The sequence below is a fragment of the Heloderma suspectum genome, chromosome 14 (genome assembly GCF_057233095.1).
Source record: "Heloderma suspectum isolate Gila_16-S chromosome 14, 16-S_ref, whole genome shotgun sequence".
NCBI lineage: Eukaryota > Metazoa > Chordata > Lepidosauria > Squamata > Helodermatidae > Heloderma > Heloderma suspectum.
In genome coordinates, this window is record NC_139471.1 from 2,541,366 (window position 1) to 2,562,681 (window position 21,316).

Consider the following 21,316-nt stretch of genomic DNA (forward strand, 5'->3'; position numbering starts at 1 on the left):
CTACTGTTTTCTCCTTTTCTAGACAAGGGTATCCCGACGATTATTATAACCCCAAAAGTGGATGGAACGATTACTACACAAACTACTATGCCTCTGATTATGCAGGTAGGGGGCTCCTGATGGTCTTTTGCCCTCCGAAAAAGCACGTTTTTAAAATAATTGATTAATACATTAAAACTAGCATGAGATTCTCTTTCCCCAATCCTCTGAGGCCCATGGTAACATTTGCAGACATATAAAGAACAAGCCAGCAGTGCTGGCTGCATAGAGATGGGGCTGGATCCTGAATCTGCCTAAGGGAAGGTGCCCTTTGTTTATTTATTTAATAGGGGATTTATTTAGCACAAAATTATGGTTTTGCATTACATGCAAACACAGCCAGTGTCTCTGTGTGGTGCACCCTGGCTGAGTGCTGTTTAGCTGGTCGCTCTCAGCTCTTCCCCAGTGTGGCTGGCTGGGGCATGCTGGGAGCTGTAGGACTTTCTTCCATCTAGACTTGTGTGGGATGATTCCCTGAGTTGGATTGCTCCCCTGTACGCATGTATCAGATCTGGCTAAGAATCAGTTCAGCTGAAAGATAGAGAGCAGCTTTCTCCAACCTGGTGCCCTCCAGATGTGCTGGACTACAACTCTCAGCTGGCTGGAGCATGCTGGGAGTTGTAGTCCAACACATCTGAAGGGCACCAGGTTGGAGAACGCTGATGGGGAGAGAGAAAGAGAGGGAACGGTTGTCCGTTCTGTCCAAATGTGACCTCATTTGTTTTCGGAAGGAAGAACGTGATGTAGCCCAAACTATCTCCAGGTCACACGAGTCTTGAACAGACGGCACAGCTGCAGCAACGATAGGCATTCAGGGGATAGAATCCTAGCAGACGCAGTGCGGCATGAGCATTAGGCTGAGGATGGCTGCTTCTGACCTGACTGTCCTCATCCTTTTAAGATCCAAGCCAATATCCATCAGTGTATGAGGACTGGTACAGGGACCAGCGCTATTGGTACGACTCGGAACAGAACCCCTACCAAAAGAGAGAGGTCTATCCAACCAGAAACAGGTCTGTAAATATCCGAGGAGCTTCCAGGGGTCAGATCCTTTCTGCCAAATGGCTCTTGGTAATGTTCCTTGAAACACTGTGTTCCCCCAGCAGGAGTTAAATTTGCAAGGCAACAGGATAACATTCTGGCCACTGTATTGAAAGGAAGGGCCGGTTCGCCTGGCAGAGCTGGCTCATCATGGATTGTTTCTTTAAACCACGATGAGCTGCAGCGTGTGGGGCTGCCTTTTTGAATAGGCCTTCATAGATCTTCATAGACCTTCATAGAATCACAGGGTTGGAAGGGGCCCACAAGACCATCACGTCCAACCCCCTGCTCAGTGCAGGAAGCCTGATTCCCAGGCGGTCTCCCAACTGAACTGCTAATGGAAATTTATTCAAGGGTTGCTTAACCTCGAACAACCCATGATGGCTGGGTTTGAACAACACTGCTCAACCCCCAGTGAGGGTTGCGATTGAAAGTGGCGGCTGCGTGCACCCGGCACACACTGCAGCTCACCGTGGGTTATGTAACCCACGATGAGCCGGCTGTGTTGTGCGAACCGGGCCAAAATAAAGGCACTTCTTGAAATGGGGCGCTCAGGGTCAGATGGCTGGCCGTTGAAGACCTGCCTGTAGCAGTGAGGGCAGAAGGACCAGCAACACCTGGGGTTCTCTCTGCAGCTGGGCGTCTGCAGCCAGCCATGTGCCTGCTTAAAAGTTTTCTCCTGAGATAAATGGCGGTAGCACTTTGAATGGACTGAGTGCCTTTTGCGGGTGTGGAAATCTCCCTGCAGTGGTGTGGAAGTTCAGTTTCATGGTGGAAATGAAAAGTTAGGTGCCCAGAGGAAAGGGAGCTAGCCCAGGGGAAGGGGGCACGGCCATCTGGGGAACCGCAGAGGGTTGGACTTGGGACTCCAGGAGGTCTGCATTTGGTCCACGGGCCTGAGCTTCCCTGCTAAAGTGATGGTCAGTCTGGTTTATCCCTCCTCCCAGTTGTGCAGGAAGGGGAGCAGGGAGCCCATCGCTTTGCACGGGGCCCTTCCTGCTCATGTATGAAGCACAAAACTACTGTTTTGTCTTGTGTGCAAACACAGCTATTGTCTGTGTGTGGTGCACCCTGGTTGAGTGCTGTTTGCCAGGCTTTCTCGGCTCTTCTGAGCTAGTCGATTCTGAGTGTTGCACAGAGCTAAAGTGCTCCTCAAATGGCCTGCTTAGCACTGGCATAGTAAAATGGGGGTCTCCGATTAATGCAGGGGTGGGGAACCTCTTTCAGCCTGAGGGCCGAATTCCATTTCAGAGAAGCTCTGGGGGGCTGCATTCCAGTGACAGGCGGGGCCAAACGTAAAAGAGGAGAGTAAAAAATGCTGGCAGATGTTGGCTTAAATCTCTTACTGTCAGTAACAAAGCCTCAGGTGAGGCATTTCAACCTTTCAGAATGGGGGAACATGGCACAAAAGCCAGAAAACCACCAAAGGCCAGGGGAAAAGTGGGGGAGCCCAGGGAAGTGGCCATTTGGGGAACTCCAGCGGGCCAGATTTGGCTCCCCGGAGGGCGGAATTTGGCTCCCCACTCCGAGATTCCCCACCCTGCTTTAATGGAAGCCAGTGTTTGGGTTGAAGGTCTCCCTGGGGTGCAGGCCTATCTCACGGCTTTTTGTGTGTGCTTTTCTTACCCGCCCTGTAGTCATGACCGGCATGAAGACTACTGGCGCTACGACCCACGTTACGTGAGCAGCTTTGAAGACGAGCTGGAGCCCCGCAGGGACCCCTATGGGGACGATTTTGACCGGCGCAGCGTCCACAGCGAGCATTCTGGCCACAGCTTGCACAGTTCCCACAGCCGCCACAGCAGTTTCAGCTCTCGGTCTCAGCAAGTAAGGGGGCCTGGGGCCCTTCACGGCCGCTGCTCTTCGCGGTGGGCTTGGGGGGGCAGAGAAGCCCCAAGCACCAGTTCTGTCTTTCCCTGTCCTGTGATACCTGTGCCTTGAACGAGGCCTTTCCAGTGGGTCTTTCTACCCAAAAGCATCTTAGGGTTAGGCTTACGTACGTTGGCGGCAACTGTCTGTAGACCCTCTTTCAGCCCAAAAGCCAAATGCCGTTTCGGAGAAACTCTTGGGGGTTGCATTCCAGGGGTGGGCAGGGCTGAAGGCAAAATGGGTGGAGCCCGAAATACCAGCTCTTCCTGCCAGTAGCTAAACATTAGGAGGGGCATTTCGGCCTTTTAGAAGCTCTTGGGGGGAAACACACAAGCATAATCAAGAAAGGAACAGCTGCACCAGTTGAATTCCCAGCGCATTTCGACACAGGCCTTTATCAAGGGAAGAACTCTTGGACGCTTCTCTGGAGGATTCCCTCTCTCTTGACACTGGCTCTAATTGCTGCCAGTCAGTGTCAACAGTACTGGGCTAGGCAGACCAGAGCCTGACTCAGTAGAAGGCAGCTTCCAATGTTCCGGCTTACAGCCCAGCATGGAGGTGCCACTATGTGGGGGCTTTTATCGGTGAGACTGTAGTGCTTGAATTGGCCCCCAGGGAGCCGTTTGACCTCAAAGTCAGGCTTCAAGTTGAAGTGTTGGCATTGCTTGGCCCCAGATGGTGGTCCCACCACCATCAGAGGCACGTTTGGGGCCTGAGCGAGGGCCTTCTCGGTGGCCACTTTCAGGCTCTGGAACTCCCTGCCAAGGGAGACGAGGTTGGTTCCCTCTCTGTTGTCCTTCTGTTGGCAGGCAAGACCTTTTTATTTAGGCAGGCCTGTGGCATTCAAGCTGAAGGGGTTTTTTATTGGAATGGTGCTGGTTTTTTCGTCTATTGTTGCGTTTCTAATTTATTTGTTTTAATTAAGATTCTGTTTTTAATCTGGATTTTACTGTCAGCCGCCTTGAGTGCCATGTTTTTGCAGAAAGGCAGGATATAAATTAAATTAAACCAGGCTTCCCCAACCTGGTGCCCTCCAGCTGTGTTGGACTGCAACTCCCATCATCCCCAGCCAGCATGGCCACTGGGACATAAGAAGCCGCCTTCTACTGAGTCAGACGCTTGGTCCATCTGGGCCAGTGTTGTTGACACTGACTGGCAGCAGCGGCTCTCCAGGGTTTCAGGCAGGAGCTTTTCCAGCCCTAACTGGAGATGCTGCCAGTGATTGAACCAGGGACCTTCTGCATGCAAAGCGGGGGCTCCAGCATGGAGCTACGGCCAAATCTACACTGCGTGGTCCAACAAGCCTGGGGGCACTAGGCTGGGGAAGGCTGGCTTAGGAGGCCCAAGTCAGGATTTGAATCCTGATCTCTCAACTCCAAATCCAGCAAGCCACCCTGGCTCAAAATATCCATGCACCATCATGAATGTAAGAATGTATGAAGGGCCCTGCTGGATCAGACCAAGGGTCCATCTAGTCCAGCATTCCCTTCACACAGCGGCTAATACTAATTTTAAAAAACGACTATCCTACATCCCCTGCTGCTGTTCTGTTTATTATTGAGAGTGCTTCTGCCTCTGCTCTAGAGCCAGCTTTACCGAAGCAACCACGACCTGACAGCCAATGCCTACAACACTGACCTCCAGCCCGGCTCGCTCCACATGGACTATCCCTCTGGGGGGTACACCCACTACGTCACCTCGCAGCCTCTGACCGATTATAACCACTCAGCTCAGCCTGCTTGGCCAGCTGCGGAACAAGGTATTGCCTCACAGGCCATCACGCTGGGAAGAAGCCAGTAAATAGATAGACGTGTCCTTATGGTCTACCGACCACAAGGTAATTCTGAGAGTCTTCTTTCAAAGGCTGTGTAAGCTTTTATGTATGCCACGTTTGTCTTTGGAGGAGCTTGGAGTGGCTTGCCTCTAGATCCCAGGAGCAGGGGTCGGTGCTCTCACAAAATGGCTGCCATGGGGTGGGGCTTGGCCATTTATAAAACGGCTGCCGTGGTGGGCATGAAAGAAAGCAAATGGTGAGGTTAAAGGAAAAGCCATTTGCCCAGGAACCTGAGTCCAAGGCAGAGGTGGGGGCTGAGCTTCAAAACACAAAACCGCTCTTTGGAACCCAAACAGAGATGGCCCCAGAGGGCGGCACCGTGCTTTCCAGCATGGTGGTCTCCCAGTCAAACACATGTCTTTTATAAAACCTTTTAAAAAGTACAATTGAAATCCAGAGGGGCAGGGCGCTTGGAAGGTGCCAAGAGAAGTGTCTGCAGGCACCACTCTGGAGACCACAGCCCAAGAGGGTTCCTATCCAGACAGCTCCATGAGGTCACAATCGCCTTGCTCCAAGGGCAGAGCTGCTCCATCAAGCGCTCTTCAAGCCCTTGGAAGGCTGCCCCAGAGAGGACGGCCAGGAGCTCTTCTCGATCGTCCCAGAGTGCGGGACACGGAACAATGGGCTCAAGTTGCAGGAAGCCGGATTCCGGCTGAACACCAGGAAAAACTTCCTGACTGTCAGAGCAATACGACAGTGGAACCAATTCCCTAGGGTGGTGGGGGGCTCTCCCACACTGGAGGCCTTCAAGACAAGGCTGGACAGCCACCTGTCAGGGATGCTGTGACTCGGATTCCTGCATTGAGCAGGGGGTTGGACTCGATGGCCTTATAGGCCCCTTCCAACCCTACTATTCTGTGACACTATGCTTGTATGTACCGGATTGCTCAGGGAAGCTGTGGATTCTCTTTCTCCAGAGGGCTTTAAGAGGAGCTTGGGCAAGCTCTAAACGCAGCCAGCAAAATACAGGCTGAAGTGTGACGTAACTGTTCTGTGTTTGCTTCTCTGCAAGAAGAGAATGCAAAACAGTAACCTTGCAGAGAGGTCATTTTGGGAGTGTGGTTGAAGTTTCGAGCCAAATTCAGCAGCTGCCTTTTGCATCTGGTCTTTCTAGCAGCCGGGGGGGGGGGTGAGCATAGATAATCAAAGACCTCCAAGGCGATTGTCTGTGTATTTTTAACCCACCTCTCTGTTTTCCTTCCCCATTACAGTCCCTTCAAGGCCTCTGACACCGGAGAAGTTTTCAGTGCCTCATATCTGTGCAAGGTTCGGTCCTGGGGGTTACCTAATAAAAGTCCTATCAAACCTGCCCTCCGAGGGACAGCCGGCTTTGGTCGAGGTGCACAGCATGGAGGTAAATGAGGGAAATGGACCAAGCAACTGGCAGACATAGCTTTCCAGTGCAAAGTGTGTTTCCTGCTGTTGCAAGTCAAATGGTCTTGGATTCCACCCCACTGAGTAAACAAGGCAAACGTAAACCACTTGCAAGTGTTGAGACAGACCAGGGGCATCTAATAGTAGACTTGAAGGACTCTTGTAGCCAAAACAGGACACGATCCAGGGAAGTGTGGACTTCGCTTCCAGTCTTCCTCAGCCAGAGCCTCATGGACTAATAGCCACAACTACTTTGGCATTTTTACCCTCCAAAGCAGCTGTCCTCAACCTGGTGCCCTCCAGACACCTTGAACCACAACTCCCATCATCCCTGGCCATGCTGGCTGGGGATGCTGGGAGTTGCAGTCCCAACACCTCTGGAGGACACCAGGTTGGGGAGGCTGCTTCAAAGAGATCAAGACAGAGTCCCACCCTTCCTTCCTTCCCTCCTTCCTTCCTTCACACAACTATTCTGTGAGGTAGGTTAATCCAGGACCTGGCAACCTGGTGCCCTCCAGATGTTTTGGACTACAACTCACATAATCCCTGAGCATTGGTTATGCTGGCTGGGGCCTATGGGAGTTGTAGTCCAAAACATCTGGAGAGCCCTAGATGTTAAGTGGAGTTGGTGACTTGCCAAAGGTCCATCAGTGAGCTTCATGACTAAGGGGGGACGGTCCTAGCCTAGACCACGCTGGCTCTTGGTGGCTTTCCCATCTGTAAGATGGCCACTATACTGATCTCCTTCATGTTTGTGAAGGCAAATGGAGAACTATGGTAACGCTGTGCATTTATTGCTGTAAAGGCACATTGCTTTTGGCCTACACCTCTGTGGGGTCCCCTCAGTCATGCCCCTAAGCAATTTTTCTTGATAATGCTACAGAGCCTCCTTGCCTGGTTTGGGAAAGCGTCCCCTTCCCAAGTTTGTAGGTCAAACCCAGTACCATTTAGACTTTTCTCATATAATGTAAAATCTAACAGAGATGGACAAACTCTTGGTGCAAAAAGGAAAAATGGGCTTTGTTGGAAGAACTTCATTGAAGGCACAATCCTATGCATGTTTAGATGGAAAACAGTCCTATATCTCTCAGCATGCCCCAGCATGGCTGGCTGGGGCATGCTGGGAGTTGTAGGAGTTTTTTCTGTCTAAACATGGATGGGATTGCACCCTTATTTGCAGAACTTGACTAATTAGGGCCGAATTAAACTGTCAAAGAATGACTGGGTTCCGACAACACGATACTCAAGGGTTGAGTATGCTTTGCCATTGAACCATGGATTGTTGTTGAACTGTGGGTTATCATGCCTGAACCCAGCCGCGCTAACAAACCATGGTTTGTTAACCACAAACAAACCATGAAGAGAAGACATGTTGGGTTGCGAACTGGATTGTTCGTGGTGAACAAACCATGATTTGTTAGCATAGCTGGGTTCAGGCAACATGATAACCCATGTTTCAGCAACAACCCACAGTTCAACAACAACCCACTCTCCACCCATGCCCAACCTATGAGTGTGGGTTATCATGTTGTCTGAACCCAGCCAATGTTTTCAAGTCAGCTTCCAGTTTAGTCTACCATTTCTTTTTGGTGCTCGTGGCTTGTGCTTGAAGTGCGGGGCGATCCCACAGAAGGCATATTTGCCATTGATCATGCTGTACCTGATTCTCATTTTGCCTTCCTTTGTAGATGGTGATGCAGCATTCTTCAGAACAGGAGGAGATGAGAGCATTCCCTGGCCCTCTCACCAAGTACGTTGGCTGGGTTTTAAGAGCATGTGTTTCTCACACTTCCACCTTTTAATAGGTGTCTGTTCCCCAGCCAGTGTAAGCATGATATTACGTCTTTGACACTTGGCAGTGTTTAAACAAATGCAACTCTCAGGGGCAAGTGCCGCCAAACTCTCTGGTGGGCTAAGTGAATCTATTCATTTAATTTACTGCATTTTTATCCTGCTTTCCCATCAGTTATTGTCTCCCAAAGTGGCTCACGTCCACTAAAAAACTGAAATGAAACGGAAGGGGAGTGGAAGGAAAAAGGAAGGTCAGTTTGTCAAGGTGGTGAGCTCTAAGCGGGCATTTAACTCACTTAATGCCAGGTTGATCTTCCCTTGCTGCTGCCCTTGCTTGAATAGCAACTGGTGGCTCTTCTTCCTGTGGCCAGAGCATCTCCCTCCCCTCAGTCCTTCTGCAGTCCCAGGGCAACTGTCCACTGGAGAATCCAAGCCTTCTTTCTAGCAGGGAGGAGGAAGTGAGTTCCCTGCAACTGCTCCTTCTCTGGCCAGTGCATGGGGCAGGGGGGGGGGGGTCTGGCTGATTTCCCCCTTGTCCTGTCATTCCTGGGAAGCTGGGGGTGCAGCCCCCCAGTGGCTCTTGGTTCCCTGGCCAGTGGCAGAAGCCAGAGCGTGCTTCGCTGCCCTTCTGCTCTCCACTGATTACGGCCTTGGGGTGTCGTCCGCTCTTTTTGCGGCGTCCTCCCATTATCATCCGCAGTAATGCAGCCATTGTGATTAAAATAGTAATCCTGAGGACTGAGAAGGGATAACTACAGGTAAACCTCACCCCCTGCACCCCAAGGAACAGCAGCCCCGGTTTCTTGGCACGTGGTGTCATTTCCAAGGAAAATGCACCCTGGAAAAAGTGCAGTAAGAAGCAGCCAGCTCGAGGAAAGGCTCTTCCCCCAGAATAGCACAAAACAGGATCAAGGCGTCCTTCGGGGCAAGCGTTGATGGAGTCTCAAACCCCTAGTTTGATTTATTTCTTTCGCGATATTTATGAATCGCTTACGTTGGTAGACATTTCTAAGTGATGTATATAACAGTACCATATAAGAGCATAGTTGAATACTGCACATTATTACTGTATGGAGAAGACACATTATTACTGTATGGAGAAGACAAGATGACCTTCCTGGAATGCTTGTTGGAAAAAGAATGTTTCCTTCAGGCACCGAAAACCCTGCAGGGTTGGCAACTCCTAATTTGTAGTGGTTGGGAGTTCCAGAGAAGTGGTTGCTATGCTACTAATGGCCCTATTCTGAGCTGTAGAATCATAGAATCATAGAATAGTAGGGTTGGAAGGGGCTTACAAAGACCCTTGAGTCCAACTCTGTGCTCAACGCAGGAATCCAAGTCAGAGCATCCCTGACAGGTGGCTGTCCAGCCTTGTCTTGAATGCCTCCAGTGTGGGAGAGCCCCCCACCTCCCTCCCTAGGGAATTGGTTCCATTGTCGTATTGCTCTAACAGTCAGGACGTTTCTCCTGATGCTCAGCCGGAATCTGGCTTCCTGTCACTCGAGCCCATTATTCCATGTCCTGCACTCTGGGATGATCAAGAAGAGATCATAGAATCATAGAATGGTTCCTGATGGACCGGACCTCTTACATCTCGAGTACCATCAGGGGGGTATCTCCCGGTGAGCCCAGCAACTGCACAGGCCGATAGGGGATCGGGTGATCTCTTAGATATCCTGCTCGGGAGCTGTTTAGGGCTTGGTAGCCAAGAACCAAACCCTTAAACCTGGCTTGGCAGCATATAGGGAGCCGGCGCAGTTCCCCTCAGTATCAGCGTAATACACTGGCAACCAGCTGCTGCTGTGACTTGCCCGGCTGTGGCATTCTGCCCTCACTGCAGGGATTCAGCTCTCCACGGCCTGAGAGGATCCCCGTTGCTGTTCCCGCTTACCTTTTGCCGTTGGGCTTCTCCGTAACTGTGACTGCTGCCCAGACCCGGGGTTTCTGCATTCTGGTCCTCAGCCTCCTTGCTGCTGTCTCTATTCCTCTTCTTCTAGAGACGACGCCCACAAAGTGGATGTGATTAATTTCGCCCAGAACCAAGCCGCCCGGTGCTGTCAGAACGACGCTCTGCTCGACAAGGAGTCCGCCCGGCTGCTCTGGGACTTTGTTGTTCTCCTGTGTAGGCAGAATGGGGTATGGATCCCGGTCTTTCTCTGAAGTCTTTTGCACCTGTGCCATCCTCGGAGACGAACTCCCCAACTCCGATTTCAGCTTTTCTGTCACATCGTGTTCAGACGTAGCAATTCAGTCGGCGGAAGGGGAGAGACAGAGCAGCTCCCTCATGGAGCCTTGGACGTCTGGGCTGCCTTGAGCAAAGTCGTTTCTGTCTCTCAGGGCAGCTACAAGGAAAAGTGCAGTGAGGAGATGTCCCCCACCTCGAGCCTTGGAGCAGGGGTACACAACCTGTTTGGCTCCGAGGACCACAGCCAGTGTAGGCAGGGGCCTGAGGGCCACATAAACCCATGTGTGTGTTGGGGGGGAGGCTTTAACCTTGACCCCATCCCAGAGGTTATGGGATGGGGGTGGGAGGTTACTTCGGGGTCCCTGAGGGAGGGAGAGGCTAAATCCCCCCCCCAGCCTGACGGGCAGCACTGCTTCTTGCACTGTCATTAGCTGCGTGGAAACAGTGATGCCGGCCGCTTCTGGGTGGGTGGGAAATTGGCAGGGGAAACGGGGGTTGCTTGCAGCACAGGGGCCGCGGGTGCTGCACCCTGCTGTAGAGGGTGTCTGAATGTAGACATATAGATGGATCTACGAAGGGATTAATTTTGATAACTGAATGAAAGATGCATGACCAAGAACCCTATGTCTTTAGTACCTCCCCATTTTTCTCAAGTCCTCTTGTGGTCAGAGCTTTTTCATCTCCTGTACCTCCCGCGCCCTTCCGCACATGCGCGCCCATGGCTGAGATTTGTGTGTGGCATCAGAGGCTGAAGTGGGAGGGAGACAAGCCCCGGGGAGCCCTATAGCTCAATCTCTGGCACCTTCAGGAGCAGAGCAGGTCACCATTTCTGGCTCAGGATTTCCAGGCCACAACTGCGGCGGCTACATAGTCAAGAACAGCCCTGCTGGATCAGCCCAAGGCCTGTCTAGCCCAGCATTCTGTTCACACAGGGGCCAGCCAGCTGCCCACAGGAAACCCACAGGCAGGACACGAGTGCCACAGCACCCCCCGCCCTGCCCATGCTCCCCAGCAACCGGTGCACATGGGCACACGGCCTCTCGTACTGGAGGTAGCACATTGCCATCGGGACTAGTAGCCATTGATAGCCTTCATTTCCTCCTTGAATATGTCTAATCCCCTTTTAAAGCCATTCAGTTAGCGAAGTCCCTAGCTGAACTCTGCGCAGCTTGAAGAAATCCTTCCTTTTATCTGTCCTGAGTCTCCAACAATTCCACTTCACAGAAGGGCCCCATTGGATTCTAGTATCAGGGTTGTTGTTTTGAGGATAAAATTTGATGGGGGAAAGGAAGAGCCGTGTACCCTGAACATAAGAAGAGCTATGTTGGATTGTACCAAAGGCCTCTCTAGTCCACTCAGGGGCCAACCAGCTGCCTGTGGGAAACCCACATGTAGGACACGAGCGCAGTTGCACCCTCTGGGTTCTGTTCCCCAGCACACTGCCTCCGATATTGAAGGTAACACAGCCAGCATGACTGGTAACCAGAGGTGTTCTTCTCCTCTTTATCTTCCAGCAGGCAGCTTGTGGGCTATGATGTCCTTGACCAGCCCTCTTTTCTTTTTTGTTAAGAGTGACCATGTCCCCTTCCTTTGTAGACAGTGGTGGGCACCGATATCGCCGAGCTGCTGCTGCAGGATCACAAAACCGTGTGGCTGCCGGGGAAATCGCCCAACGAAGCGAACTTGATCGACTTTACCAACGAGGCTGTGGAGCAGGCAGAGGAGTCCGGTGAAGCTCAGCTGTCTTTTCTCACCGACAGCCTCATTGCCACCATCGACAGCCTTGAGAAGGAGACGGAGCGCTTCCGGGAGCTCCTACTTTATGGTCGCAAGAAGGTGAGCGGCTGAATTCCCCTCTCGGGCATGTTTTGGCTGTTGCTAAGGCGAGAAGCAGCTGGTCTCAAAAGTGTTTGTGCTCAGGCAGGAGCCTTCCCCAACCCGGTGCCCTCCAGAGGTGTTAGACCACAAGTCCAACACCTCTGGAGGGCACCAGGTTGGGCAGCATTGTGTTAAGGCCATCCAGTAAGGCAGGGGTGGGAAACCTTAGGCCCATGGGCCACATCTGGCCCTCCAGGGTTCTGCAGATGGCCACACCCACTTCCCTTCCCCCCCCCCCACCAATCCTTTGGTGGTTTCCTGGCTTTGTGCGTTCCCCCCCTCCAATTCTAAAAAGTTGAAATGCTTCTCCTGAGGCTTTGTTACCGGTGGTAAGAGCTTTAAAATAAATTACATGCTGGTATTTGGGGTGGTTTCGGCCTCACCACTTTTGCCCTCCACTCCTTTTGCCCTCCGCCCTGCCCACAACCAGAGCGCGGCCCCCCGAGAGCTTCTCCGAAAAGGGATTTGGCCCTGGGCCGGAAAGAGGTTCCCCACCCCTGCACGAAGGCTTCCCACCCTGCCTTGCAGATCCTCTCCCCTCTCTTTCTCGACAGGATGCCCTCGAATCCGCCATGAAGCACGGGCTCTGGGGCCACGCCTTGCTGCTCGCCAGTAAGATGGACAGCAGGACGCACGCCAGAGTGATGACCAGGTGAGAAGCATCCTCCTTCGGCATCTTCGCTCAGCCAGCGCTTCAGTAACAAAAACGGCTACCTAATGCCTCTTGGTCATCCATCTGGCAAGGAAAGCTCTTTCCTGGGGAAAGCCAGCGCCTTTACAATAAATCTGCTCACCTCTTGCACAGGGGTGCAGAACCCCTTTCAGACCGAGAGCCGAGTTCCATTCTGGAGATGCTCTCGAGGGCCGCTTTCCAGTGGTGGGCGGGGCTCAGGCTCCAGCCTATTTTCTCTTAAAGCTCTTGTTGCCAGTAGCCGAGCCTCAGTAAAGATATTTCAGGTGTTTAGAATGGGGCAGGGGGACTGCACAAAAGCCAGAAAATCAGCCAGTGATTGGCGGTTGTGGGGGGAAAGGAGAGTGGCTTTCTGGGGAACCCCAGCAGCCTGGATTGGGAACCTTGGGGGGCCAGTGGTTCTGCTATGGGATTCTTTTGTTGTTCTGCTGAGGGAGACCTGACGCAGGGTCCTTTTTGGAACTTAGCACTGTTCTGTGTGTTCTTGCGTTGTTAGATTTGCCAACAGCCTTCCGATAAATGATCCCCTGCAAACGGTGTACCAGCTCATGTCTGGGAGGATGCCCGCAGCATCCACGGTGAGTCCCAAAAGCGAGCGGCCACGGAGGCCCATCTGTGCTTGTCCCTGTCGGGCCGAGGTGCAACCCCTAATGGGGCGAAGAGCTGTTTGTTTCTTCTGTGCCCACCTTTACCAGAATCCACACCCAGGGCCCCAAGTGGGCCTCTGCTTTGTCAATGCCTCACTCTTTTTTGTTCCTCGCCATCCCAGCAGCGAACCCTCTCAGCTTCTCCCCCTCTTTCTCTAGTGCTGCGGGGACGAGAAATGGGGTGACTGGAGACCCCATCTGGCGATGGTGCTGTCCAACTTGACGAACAACATGGATGTGGAGTCGAGGACAATCGTCACCATGGGCGACACGCTTGGTAACCCACGGAGGCAGCAGGGGGTTCAGTCAGTCTCTGGGAATAGCTGCTGTGACATTCCCACCTATTCCCAGAGAGGATGCCCCTCTTCTAAGGCCTTTCTTGCCCCAGGCAGGAATCACCTTCCCCACACACAATCACGCTGCCCCCAGGACCCTTAAGGCTCAGGTCCAACCCACACTCAGTCCGCTTTCTGCAAGGGCACAGTTGTTTATATTATCACCTGCATTGTCTCCTTTATCACCTTCCCCTTCACATGGCCAAAAGCAGAAGGCAAGGCGTAGGATTTTATAAACAAAGCTTGTCTGGCTGGCGTTGGGTAAAATGGAGCTTAAATAGCTGACACTGGGTACAATCCAATGTAAGTCCTACTTAGAGCAGACCCAGTGAAATGAATGGGACTTCAGTTAGTCATGATTAACTTAAGACCCATTGAAATGAATGGGACTTCAGTTAATCATGACTAACTGAAGTCCCATTCATTTCAGTGGGCCCGCTGTAAGTAGGGCTTGCATTAGATTTTACCCATTATGTTAGAAATGTCACAACTGTGAGAGCACACTGTAAAGATGTTGCTACCCTGTGTCATTATTTATCAGAAGATGTATGCTCTTCTTCCGTGAGGGGAAAATTGCCTAGACCGCCATTTTCCCTGGTAGAAAGGCAGGGCACAAATCAAATCCATCCATCCATAGAAACCACAATGGTAACATTGTGATTGTTACAGTTGTAACCAGAATTGGAACCCGAATTCCGCTAACAAACCAGAATTGGAACATCATAAAAAAAGACAGAAAAATCGCAGGACTGATTTTAAAAAAATACACAAAACCCCTCTTGCCCCTCGGTTCTTTCAGGAGCTTTTCTTACCCAGGAAGACAGCTGCTGCTCTCAGAGTTGGTTTGGGGTTACAGAATCTCTTTAACCTGAGGGCCGAATTCCATTTCGGAGAAGCTATCGAGGGCCGCATTCTAGTGGTGGGAGGGGCCAATGGTGAAAGGGGCGGGGCCAAAGGACCAGCATCTTGTAGCTGAAAGGTCTTCCTGCCTGTAACTCAGCCTTAGGAGCAGAGGCATTTCAGCCTTTGAGTATGCGGGGGAAGACCATGCAAAAGCTGGGACACCACCACACTGTCGGGGATTGGGGGTGTGGGGGAACATCACAAGCCAGCTCCATAGCAATGCAGTAGCATCAGAACTCTTGTCCTCCCTGCATCAGGTCTTTCAGATTCTGAGAGACCAGACCCCGGTAGCGCTCCCGTTCAGACACGATTTCTTTTTAAGGGTCGCCCTTTTGTTTTTTGTGTACTGCTGCAGTTTCGAAAGGCCTCCTGGATGCCGCGCACTTCTGCTACCTGATGGCTCAGGTTGAATTTGGGGTCTACACGAAGAAGACGACCAAGCTGGTGCTGATTGGCTCAAATCACAGGTCGGGGGGAAAAGGGTCTCCCTGAGCGCTGCCTAGGCCGGACCTGAGCGCTGCCTTTGTCGCTGGCTATCTCAGGGGTGGGAACAGAGGACCCAGTTTGGCCCGCTGGGTTCCCCAGGTCGCCACACCCCATTCCCTTGGCTTCACCCCATTCGCCCGACCGCTGACTGCGTGGCAGTTTTCCACTTTTCCCCATCCTAAAAGGTTGAAATGCCTCTCCGAAGGCTGAGTTCCTGCTTTGCACCTTGGAGAGCTCCTTTAGGGTTCTGACTGGTCCTGACTGAAACCGGGAGCGGATTCACTGCTCCGCTGACGTCAGAGCCACCAGCGTCCCGGGGCTGTAAGCTGTCATATGTTGGTACTGGGGGGATTTCTGGGCCCTCCCTTGTTGCCTTTGACCCTGCCCACTACTGGAATGCGGCCCCCGAGAGCTGCTCCAACCTTGAATTCGGCCTTGGGGTGGAGAGCGGTGCCCTGCCCATGCCCTGCCTCATCCTCATCCTCAGACTTTGATGCAGTTTGACTGTCTCTTTGCCAGTCCTGGCCTCCCTTCTCACACTCCTTCGCCCCTCTGCTTCCTGTGAGGCCAGGGGGTCGGGTTTCCCCCCACACTGGGAATCCGTGCTGCATTGGCCTGCTGTTTCTGTCACCGAGCTGCAGAGGCGACACTCACTGTCACAGGCTGTTTCTCAAGTCCCCACATCTGAAGCGCATCCATGGGGCCCCGTTCTGCTCTGATGTGGTTGTTTCTTGCAAGATGTTCTCACATTTCACAGTGTTGCTTTTCCAGGCCACAAAACCTGCATAACAATGCGCTATGCTTCCTTCCCCCGGCAGGCAGAGACGGTTTTATTCAGGCAGGCCTTTAACATTTATGCTGTTCTGTTGCAGAAGGGTTTTTTAAAGGGTTGGGTGCAGTTTCTTTTTTTTTAATCATTGTATTTTTAATTTATTAGGTTTTATGTTGTTTTAATTAAGATCTTGTTTTTAATCTCGGTTTTATTGCTGTTAGCCTCCTTGAGTGCAATTTTTTTGTTGATAGAAAGGTAGGATATAAATTAAACAAATAAATATTGAAATAAAAATATGCTGCAAACTAGGGGTCACATAAGAACATGAGAAGAGTCCTGCTGAATCAGACCAAGGGTCTATCTAGTTCAGCATTCTGCTCACACAGTGGCCAAGCAACTGTCAACAGTAGACCCACAAGAAGGGCATGAGCACAACAGCACTGTCCCACCCATGTTCCCCAGCAACTGGTGTACAAAGGCTCACTGCCTCTGGTACTGGAGGTAGCACATAGCCATCAAGACTAGTAGCCATTGATAGTTTTTTCCTCCAGGACTTTGTCCAACCCCCTTTTAAAGCTGTCCAAATTGGTGGCTATCACTACAGCCTGTGGTAGCGAGTGCTGTAGTTTAACTCTGCTCTGTGTGAAGAAGGACTTTCTTTGATCTGTCCTGAATCTCATAGAATCACAGAATAGTAGGGTTGGAAAGGGCCTATAAGACCATTGAGTCCAACCCCCTGCTCAGTGCAGGAATCTCCCACCAATCAGCTTCATGGGATGACCCCTTTGGGTTCCAGTATTTTGAGAGAGGGAGAGAAATGTCTCCCTACCCAGATTCTCCACACCAGGCATCATTTTGTAGACCTCTATTGTGCCTCTCCTTACCCTCCTTTTTTACAAGCTAAACAATCCCAGTCGAGCTCTAGGCCAGTTCTGGCCTCGCTGAGGCCTGGGTTCTTGGCCCTCCCAGCTCCCAAGGCAAAAGGAGGACAGTGGCAATAAAACGTGTCGGTGGGGGACTTTGAGGGGCTGGGGTGGATCATATTCTGCCACCCCCTCCCCCCATCACAAACACCCACAACTCCCTACTCTAAATGGCCCTCAAGCCAGGGGTGCGGAACCTTTTTCAGCCTGAGGGCCAAATCCCATTTCAGAGAAGCTTTCAGAGGCCACACTGCAGTGGTGGCAAAAGGGGCGGGGCCAAAAATAGCAGCACGTTTTAGCTCAAAGCTCTTCCTGCCAGTAGCGAAGCCTTAGGGGAGGCGTTTCAACCTCTTTGAATGGGGAGAAAACTGCGCAAAAGCCGGGAAACCGCCAAATGATTGGTGGTTGGAGAAAGGGGGCGGGGCCACCTGGGGACCCCTGGAAGGCTGGATTTGTACCCGGGCGTGGGGTCCTACGTTGCCTTCAGCACAGTGGCTGACCACTGTTCTGACTCTTGGAAGGGGCCTCGTCTCATTCAAATAAACTCGCTTTCTCCTTTTGTGCTCACTTAGCTTGCCCTTTTTGAAGTTCGCCACCAATGAAGCCATTCGAAGGACCGAAGCCTATGAATACGCACAATCGCTGGGGACTCAGCCCTCCTGCTTGCCCAACTTCCAGGTTTGAGTCTCCTTTTTTCTCTTATTTCTCTTGGGCAAAGGTGGTCCAGGCAGTGGCTGCTTCCTGTGCCTCATTAAACTGCGCCACAGTTGCGCTGGGATCGCAGACGCCCTCAGACCTGCTCCCGGCACATAGTGGAAGAGCTCAGAACAGGAGTGGCTGGCTGTGGTTCAGGAGCTGCACACCTTTGGCCAGTTGGCACTGACGGAAATGTTTAGAATTGGTGTTAAGGCCGCTCCATGTTGACACGTCTGCTGGAGAGAGGGGAGGCTTGCCTTTGCCTCCTCCCCTCTTCAGGCCACACGCTGGCACTGCAGGAGTCAGGGAGGAAGGAGATCGGGGAGGGCAGAAGTGATCGTCAGCAGCAGCTGGAAGGTTCCAGGTGGGCTGAGCCGAGCTGTCGATGGAGAGGAGAAGCGGCAGAAAAAGCAGGGAGAGTCGTGGGCTAGGCCGGGGTGCAAGAAGTGCCCCCCAGTTGAGAGATGAGGAAGCGGTCCTCTGTGTGTGTGTGTGTGTGTGGGGGGGCCCTCTGGGGTTGCTCGATGCGGCCCTCGGGGCCAAAACGCCTCTGCATCCCTGGGCTAGGCAGTGTGCATCTTGTAGTTCTGGGCCAGAAGAAGACTTGGGAGTAGTCCTCGGGACTGAGAACTTTGGCACTGCCTGTGACCAGTGTTTAGGCTGGGCATGTTGGTGCTTAGCAGTGCTGCTGCTGCTTCCGTTATGCCGCGCTCCGTAATCCCCTCTTGGGTCTTGCAGGTTTTCAAGTTCATCTATGCTTGCCGGCTCGCCGAGATGGGGCTCTCCGCACAGGCGTTCCATTACTGCGAAGTGATAGCCAGAGCCATCCTTAGAAATCCCTGCTACTATTCCCCTGTTCTCATCGGCCAGGTGATCAAGGTACAGTATTGCTTATTTACTTGCTGCATTTTTACCCTGCTCTCCAGCCCAAAAAGGCTCCCAGAGTGGCTTACAAGATCAATATTAAGACAGTTCCTGCCCTCGGGCTTACAGTCTAAAAGACACGACACAAAAGGAAAGTGGATTAGGAGGGAGGAGAAAAAAAACAAACTAATATGTCTCTGGCTGATGTGTGGGGGCCAGGTTGGTCTCCCGCTTGGCATGATGTTCCTCTTGGGAGGCAGGGGGTGCAGCCTTCCAGCGGGCCCTGTTAAGGTCTTGGAATAGTGTTTCAGCAGCGTCCACTAAACTTTGTGTTTGGAAGGGGGGGCAGTTGCCTTTCCTGTATTGGCTGGCTTGTGGAGGGGCTGTAGCTCAGTGGTGGATCCCCTGCTTTGCATGCAGCAAGCCTCAGGTTTGATCCCCGGCAGCATCTCCAGGTAGGACTGGAAAAACTCCTCCCTGAAACCCTGGAGAGCCATTGCTGCCAGTCAGTGTCAGCAATACTGGGCTAGATGGACCCAGGGTCTGACTCAGTACAAGGCAGCTTCTTAGGTAATTCACTCTGCACATGGTCAGAGGCATTTGTTTACTGGGGAGGGGCTGTAGCTCAGTGGCAGAACCTTGCATGCGGAAGGCCCCAGGTTTGGTCCCCAGCAGCATCTCCAGGTAGGGCTGGAAAAACCCCTGCCTGGAACCCTGGAGAGCCGCTCCTGCCAGTCTGTGATGATCAAACTAGGCTAGATGGACCCAGGGTCTGACTCTGGGTGAGGCCACTTCTGACGTTCCTCTGGAGCATCCTCTGAATGCAGCACACACTTTTTGTTAGTCTCTGGCTGTCCTGCCCCCTTTGAGAATTGATTTAGCCATCCCAGAAGCGTCTGTGCGATCTCTCTTCTCATATGATGTACTTCTTCCTTTCAATGCTCTGCTTCACAGATCTCCTCTCAGTTGCGGCTCTTCGACCCTCAGATAAAAGAGAAACCAGAGCAAGAATTATTTATTGAGCCCGATTGGTTACTGCGACTTCGAAGCTTAGATGGACAAATTAAGGTGAGCGTGTTGGCCTTCCAGGCGTTAGCAGCATGATCCTAACTGCGGTTGTTTATGAGATGGCCCCCTTGTGCTCAGTGGCATCTGTACCCTTGAACGAGGGCCAAATTCCATTTTGGGACCCCAGGAAGGCCAGATTGGGACCCCGAGCCTGAGGGACTTCACCTCTCATAAGTGAGTTGCAGCTTAAGATCCATGTAAAACACCAAAAAAGCATGTAGAGGTGCTGCTGGGTTAATGGAAACCTGTATAAAGGGGAATACACTCCATGACTTAACATGCAGATTGGTTAAAAAAATAAGGCCGTTTGCTGCTGGCTGGCCATTTTCAAGGGCATTCTTAGCCCCATCAGAAGTCCCGGCCTGCTTCCTAGGGTTCCCACAAGCCCTGTGATGCAGGTGCTGCCATTCTTGCGAACGTTGGGAACAGATTGTGAAGAGTGCCAGGCTGCAGCAGACTCCAGCGGATACTGACCTGATTCTGAGCCCCTGGAGAGGACTAGAAACATCTCTGTGATGTGCATGTGTGGGAGCCTCTCCCCACAATACCTGTCCATACACTGGAACCAAGAGACCCCAAGAGAGTAGAAGCAGAGCCAAGGAGGGAGATGCAGTGGTGTAGCAAGTGGCATCCGTGGGGAGACAAAGGTAGCCGTCCCTCAGAACACAGGAAGCAGCTTTACACCTGGTCAGGCTGTTTGGTGTGAGGAGGCATCAGAACTGGTTATGTCACCACCCAGGAAGGCCTTGGCCTGGCCTGTCACTCGCCCCTCCCCTTCAGCCTTCACCCAGACAGAGCGATTCGATCTTTCTCCTCTTGCCTCTTTTGGGCCTTAGTATCGCTGTGTCCGTTCCTCGTTCATTCTCTCCCCAGATCACCTGTTGTCTTTTCCACAATTTTTTCATTTAATCTGACTGGCAGCAGCCCTCCGGGGTGGGGGGCGGGGAGCGAGCGCACGCTGTTACATCATCCTTTTTAACGGGAGGTGACAGGGATTGAACCAGCCACCTTGGGCATGAAAAGCAGTTGTTCCACCACTGTGCAGTGGCCCCTCCCCACATTGTGGGGAAGAGGCATGGGGGGTGGGATGAGTAAGACACACACACCTAGAGATGGGAAGGCCTGGGGAAAAAACAGAAAAAGGGGAAAACCAGAAAAATTAGGAAAATCGGTTTTTCCTATGGATTTTGGGAAAATTGGGGGAGGGGGGACCCTGTTTTCTCTTATTTTTTCTGCTCCCAGTTTTCCCCCAAGCCTGCACATCTCTACGCCTGCTCGCACGCCCACCCACCACAAGCTTTCCATCTGATCAGCATTTTGGGGTGGTGTCGTCAGGCACAGGAATTTGCAATGTGTCACCAGTTCTTTGAGAGTGAAATCCACCCCGCTGTATTTTTCTCCTTCCAGGAGGGCTCTCTAGTGTACCATGCAGGCAGGTCCACGCCCCAACAGTACACCTGCAGCACGCCAAGCTCCGAACTGGACCACGTTAGTCAAAATGAGGGCATGGGCGCTGGCCAGGAAATGAACTCAGGCCCCGACAACCCGCTCTTGGCCTCGTTGCAGCCGCCTATGCAGAGTGTCCAACTGATGCCTTCAGGTGCATGTCTCTCATTGGTCTCTTGCAGAAAATCAGAGCAGAGGGGAGGATAGAAAACCAGTCGGCCTCTGCAGCAGATTGAACATGTGTCCCAGGTTCACTACTGTCATTTCTTTGTGCTTGAAGTTTAGGGCCTCACCATGGGTGGCATGGAGAGGGATTCATCTCCCTCCTTTTGTTGTTACTTTATTTTATTTCATTTCATTTCATTTCATTTTATTTATTATTCAAATCTATATTCCACTTTCCACAAGACGGTATCAAAGCAGTGAACAGGAAATCTTGATCCATTTCAATCTGGTTTCAAGCCTGGGAGTGGG

The 21,316-nt window shown here is 52.1% G+C and overlaps 1 protein-coding gene across 8 annotated transcripts in view; it reads left to right on the plus strand.

Annotated features, from left to right (window-relative positions):
- The window catches only part of SEC16A (SEC16 homolog A, endoplasmic reticulum export factor), a 44,246-nt gene that overhangs the window by 6,791 nt on the left and 16,139 nt on the right, over positions 1–21,316 (plus strand). For all 8 annotated transcript variants that reach the window (XM_084820656.1, XM_084820658.1, XM_084820657.1 and 5 more), the window contains 16 exons: positions 23–105; positions 941–1,052; positions 2,718–2,907; positions 4,534–4,708; positions 5,995–6,137; positions 7,846–7,907; positions 9,946–10,084; positions 11,730–11,969; positions 12,566–12,663; positions 13,199–13,280; positions 13,509–13,626; positions 14,943–15,054; positions 17,341–17,446; positions 18,203–18,343; positions 19,283–19,396; positions 20,804–20,996. In XM_084820656.1, coding sequence (XP_084676782.1) covers positions 23–105; positions 941–1,052; positions 2,718–2,907; positions 4,534–4,708; positions 5,995–6,137; positions 7,846–7,907; positions 9,946–10,084; positions 11,730–11,969; positions 12,566–12,663; positions 13,199–13,280; positions 13,509–13,626; positions 14,943–15,054; positions 17,341–17,446; positions 18,203–18,343; positions 19,283–19,396; positions 20,804–20,996 — 2,108 coding nt within the window. The remainder of the gene's footprint in view (positions 1–22; positions 106–940; positions 1,053–2,717; positions 2,908–4,533; positions 4,709–5,994; positions 6,138–7,845; positions 7,908–9,945; positions 10,085–11,729; positions 11,970–12,565; positions 12,664–13,198; positions 13,281–13,508; positions 13,627–14,942; positions 15,055–17,340; positions 17,447–18,202; positions 18,344–19,282; positions 19,397–20,803; positions 20,997–21,316) is intronic.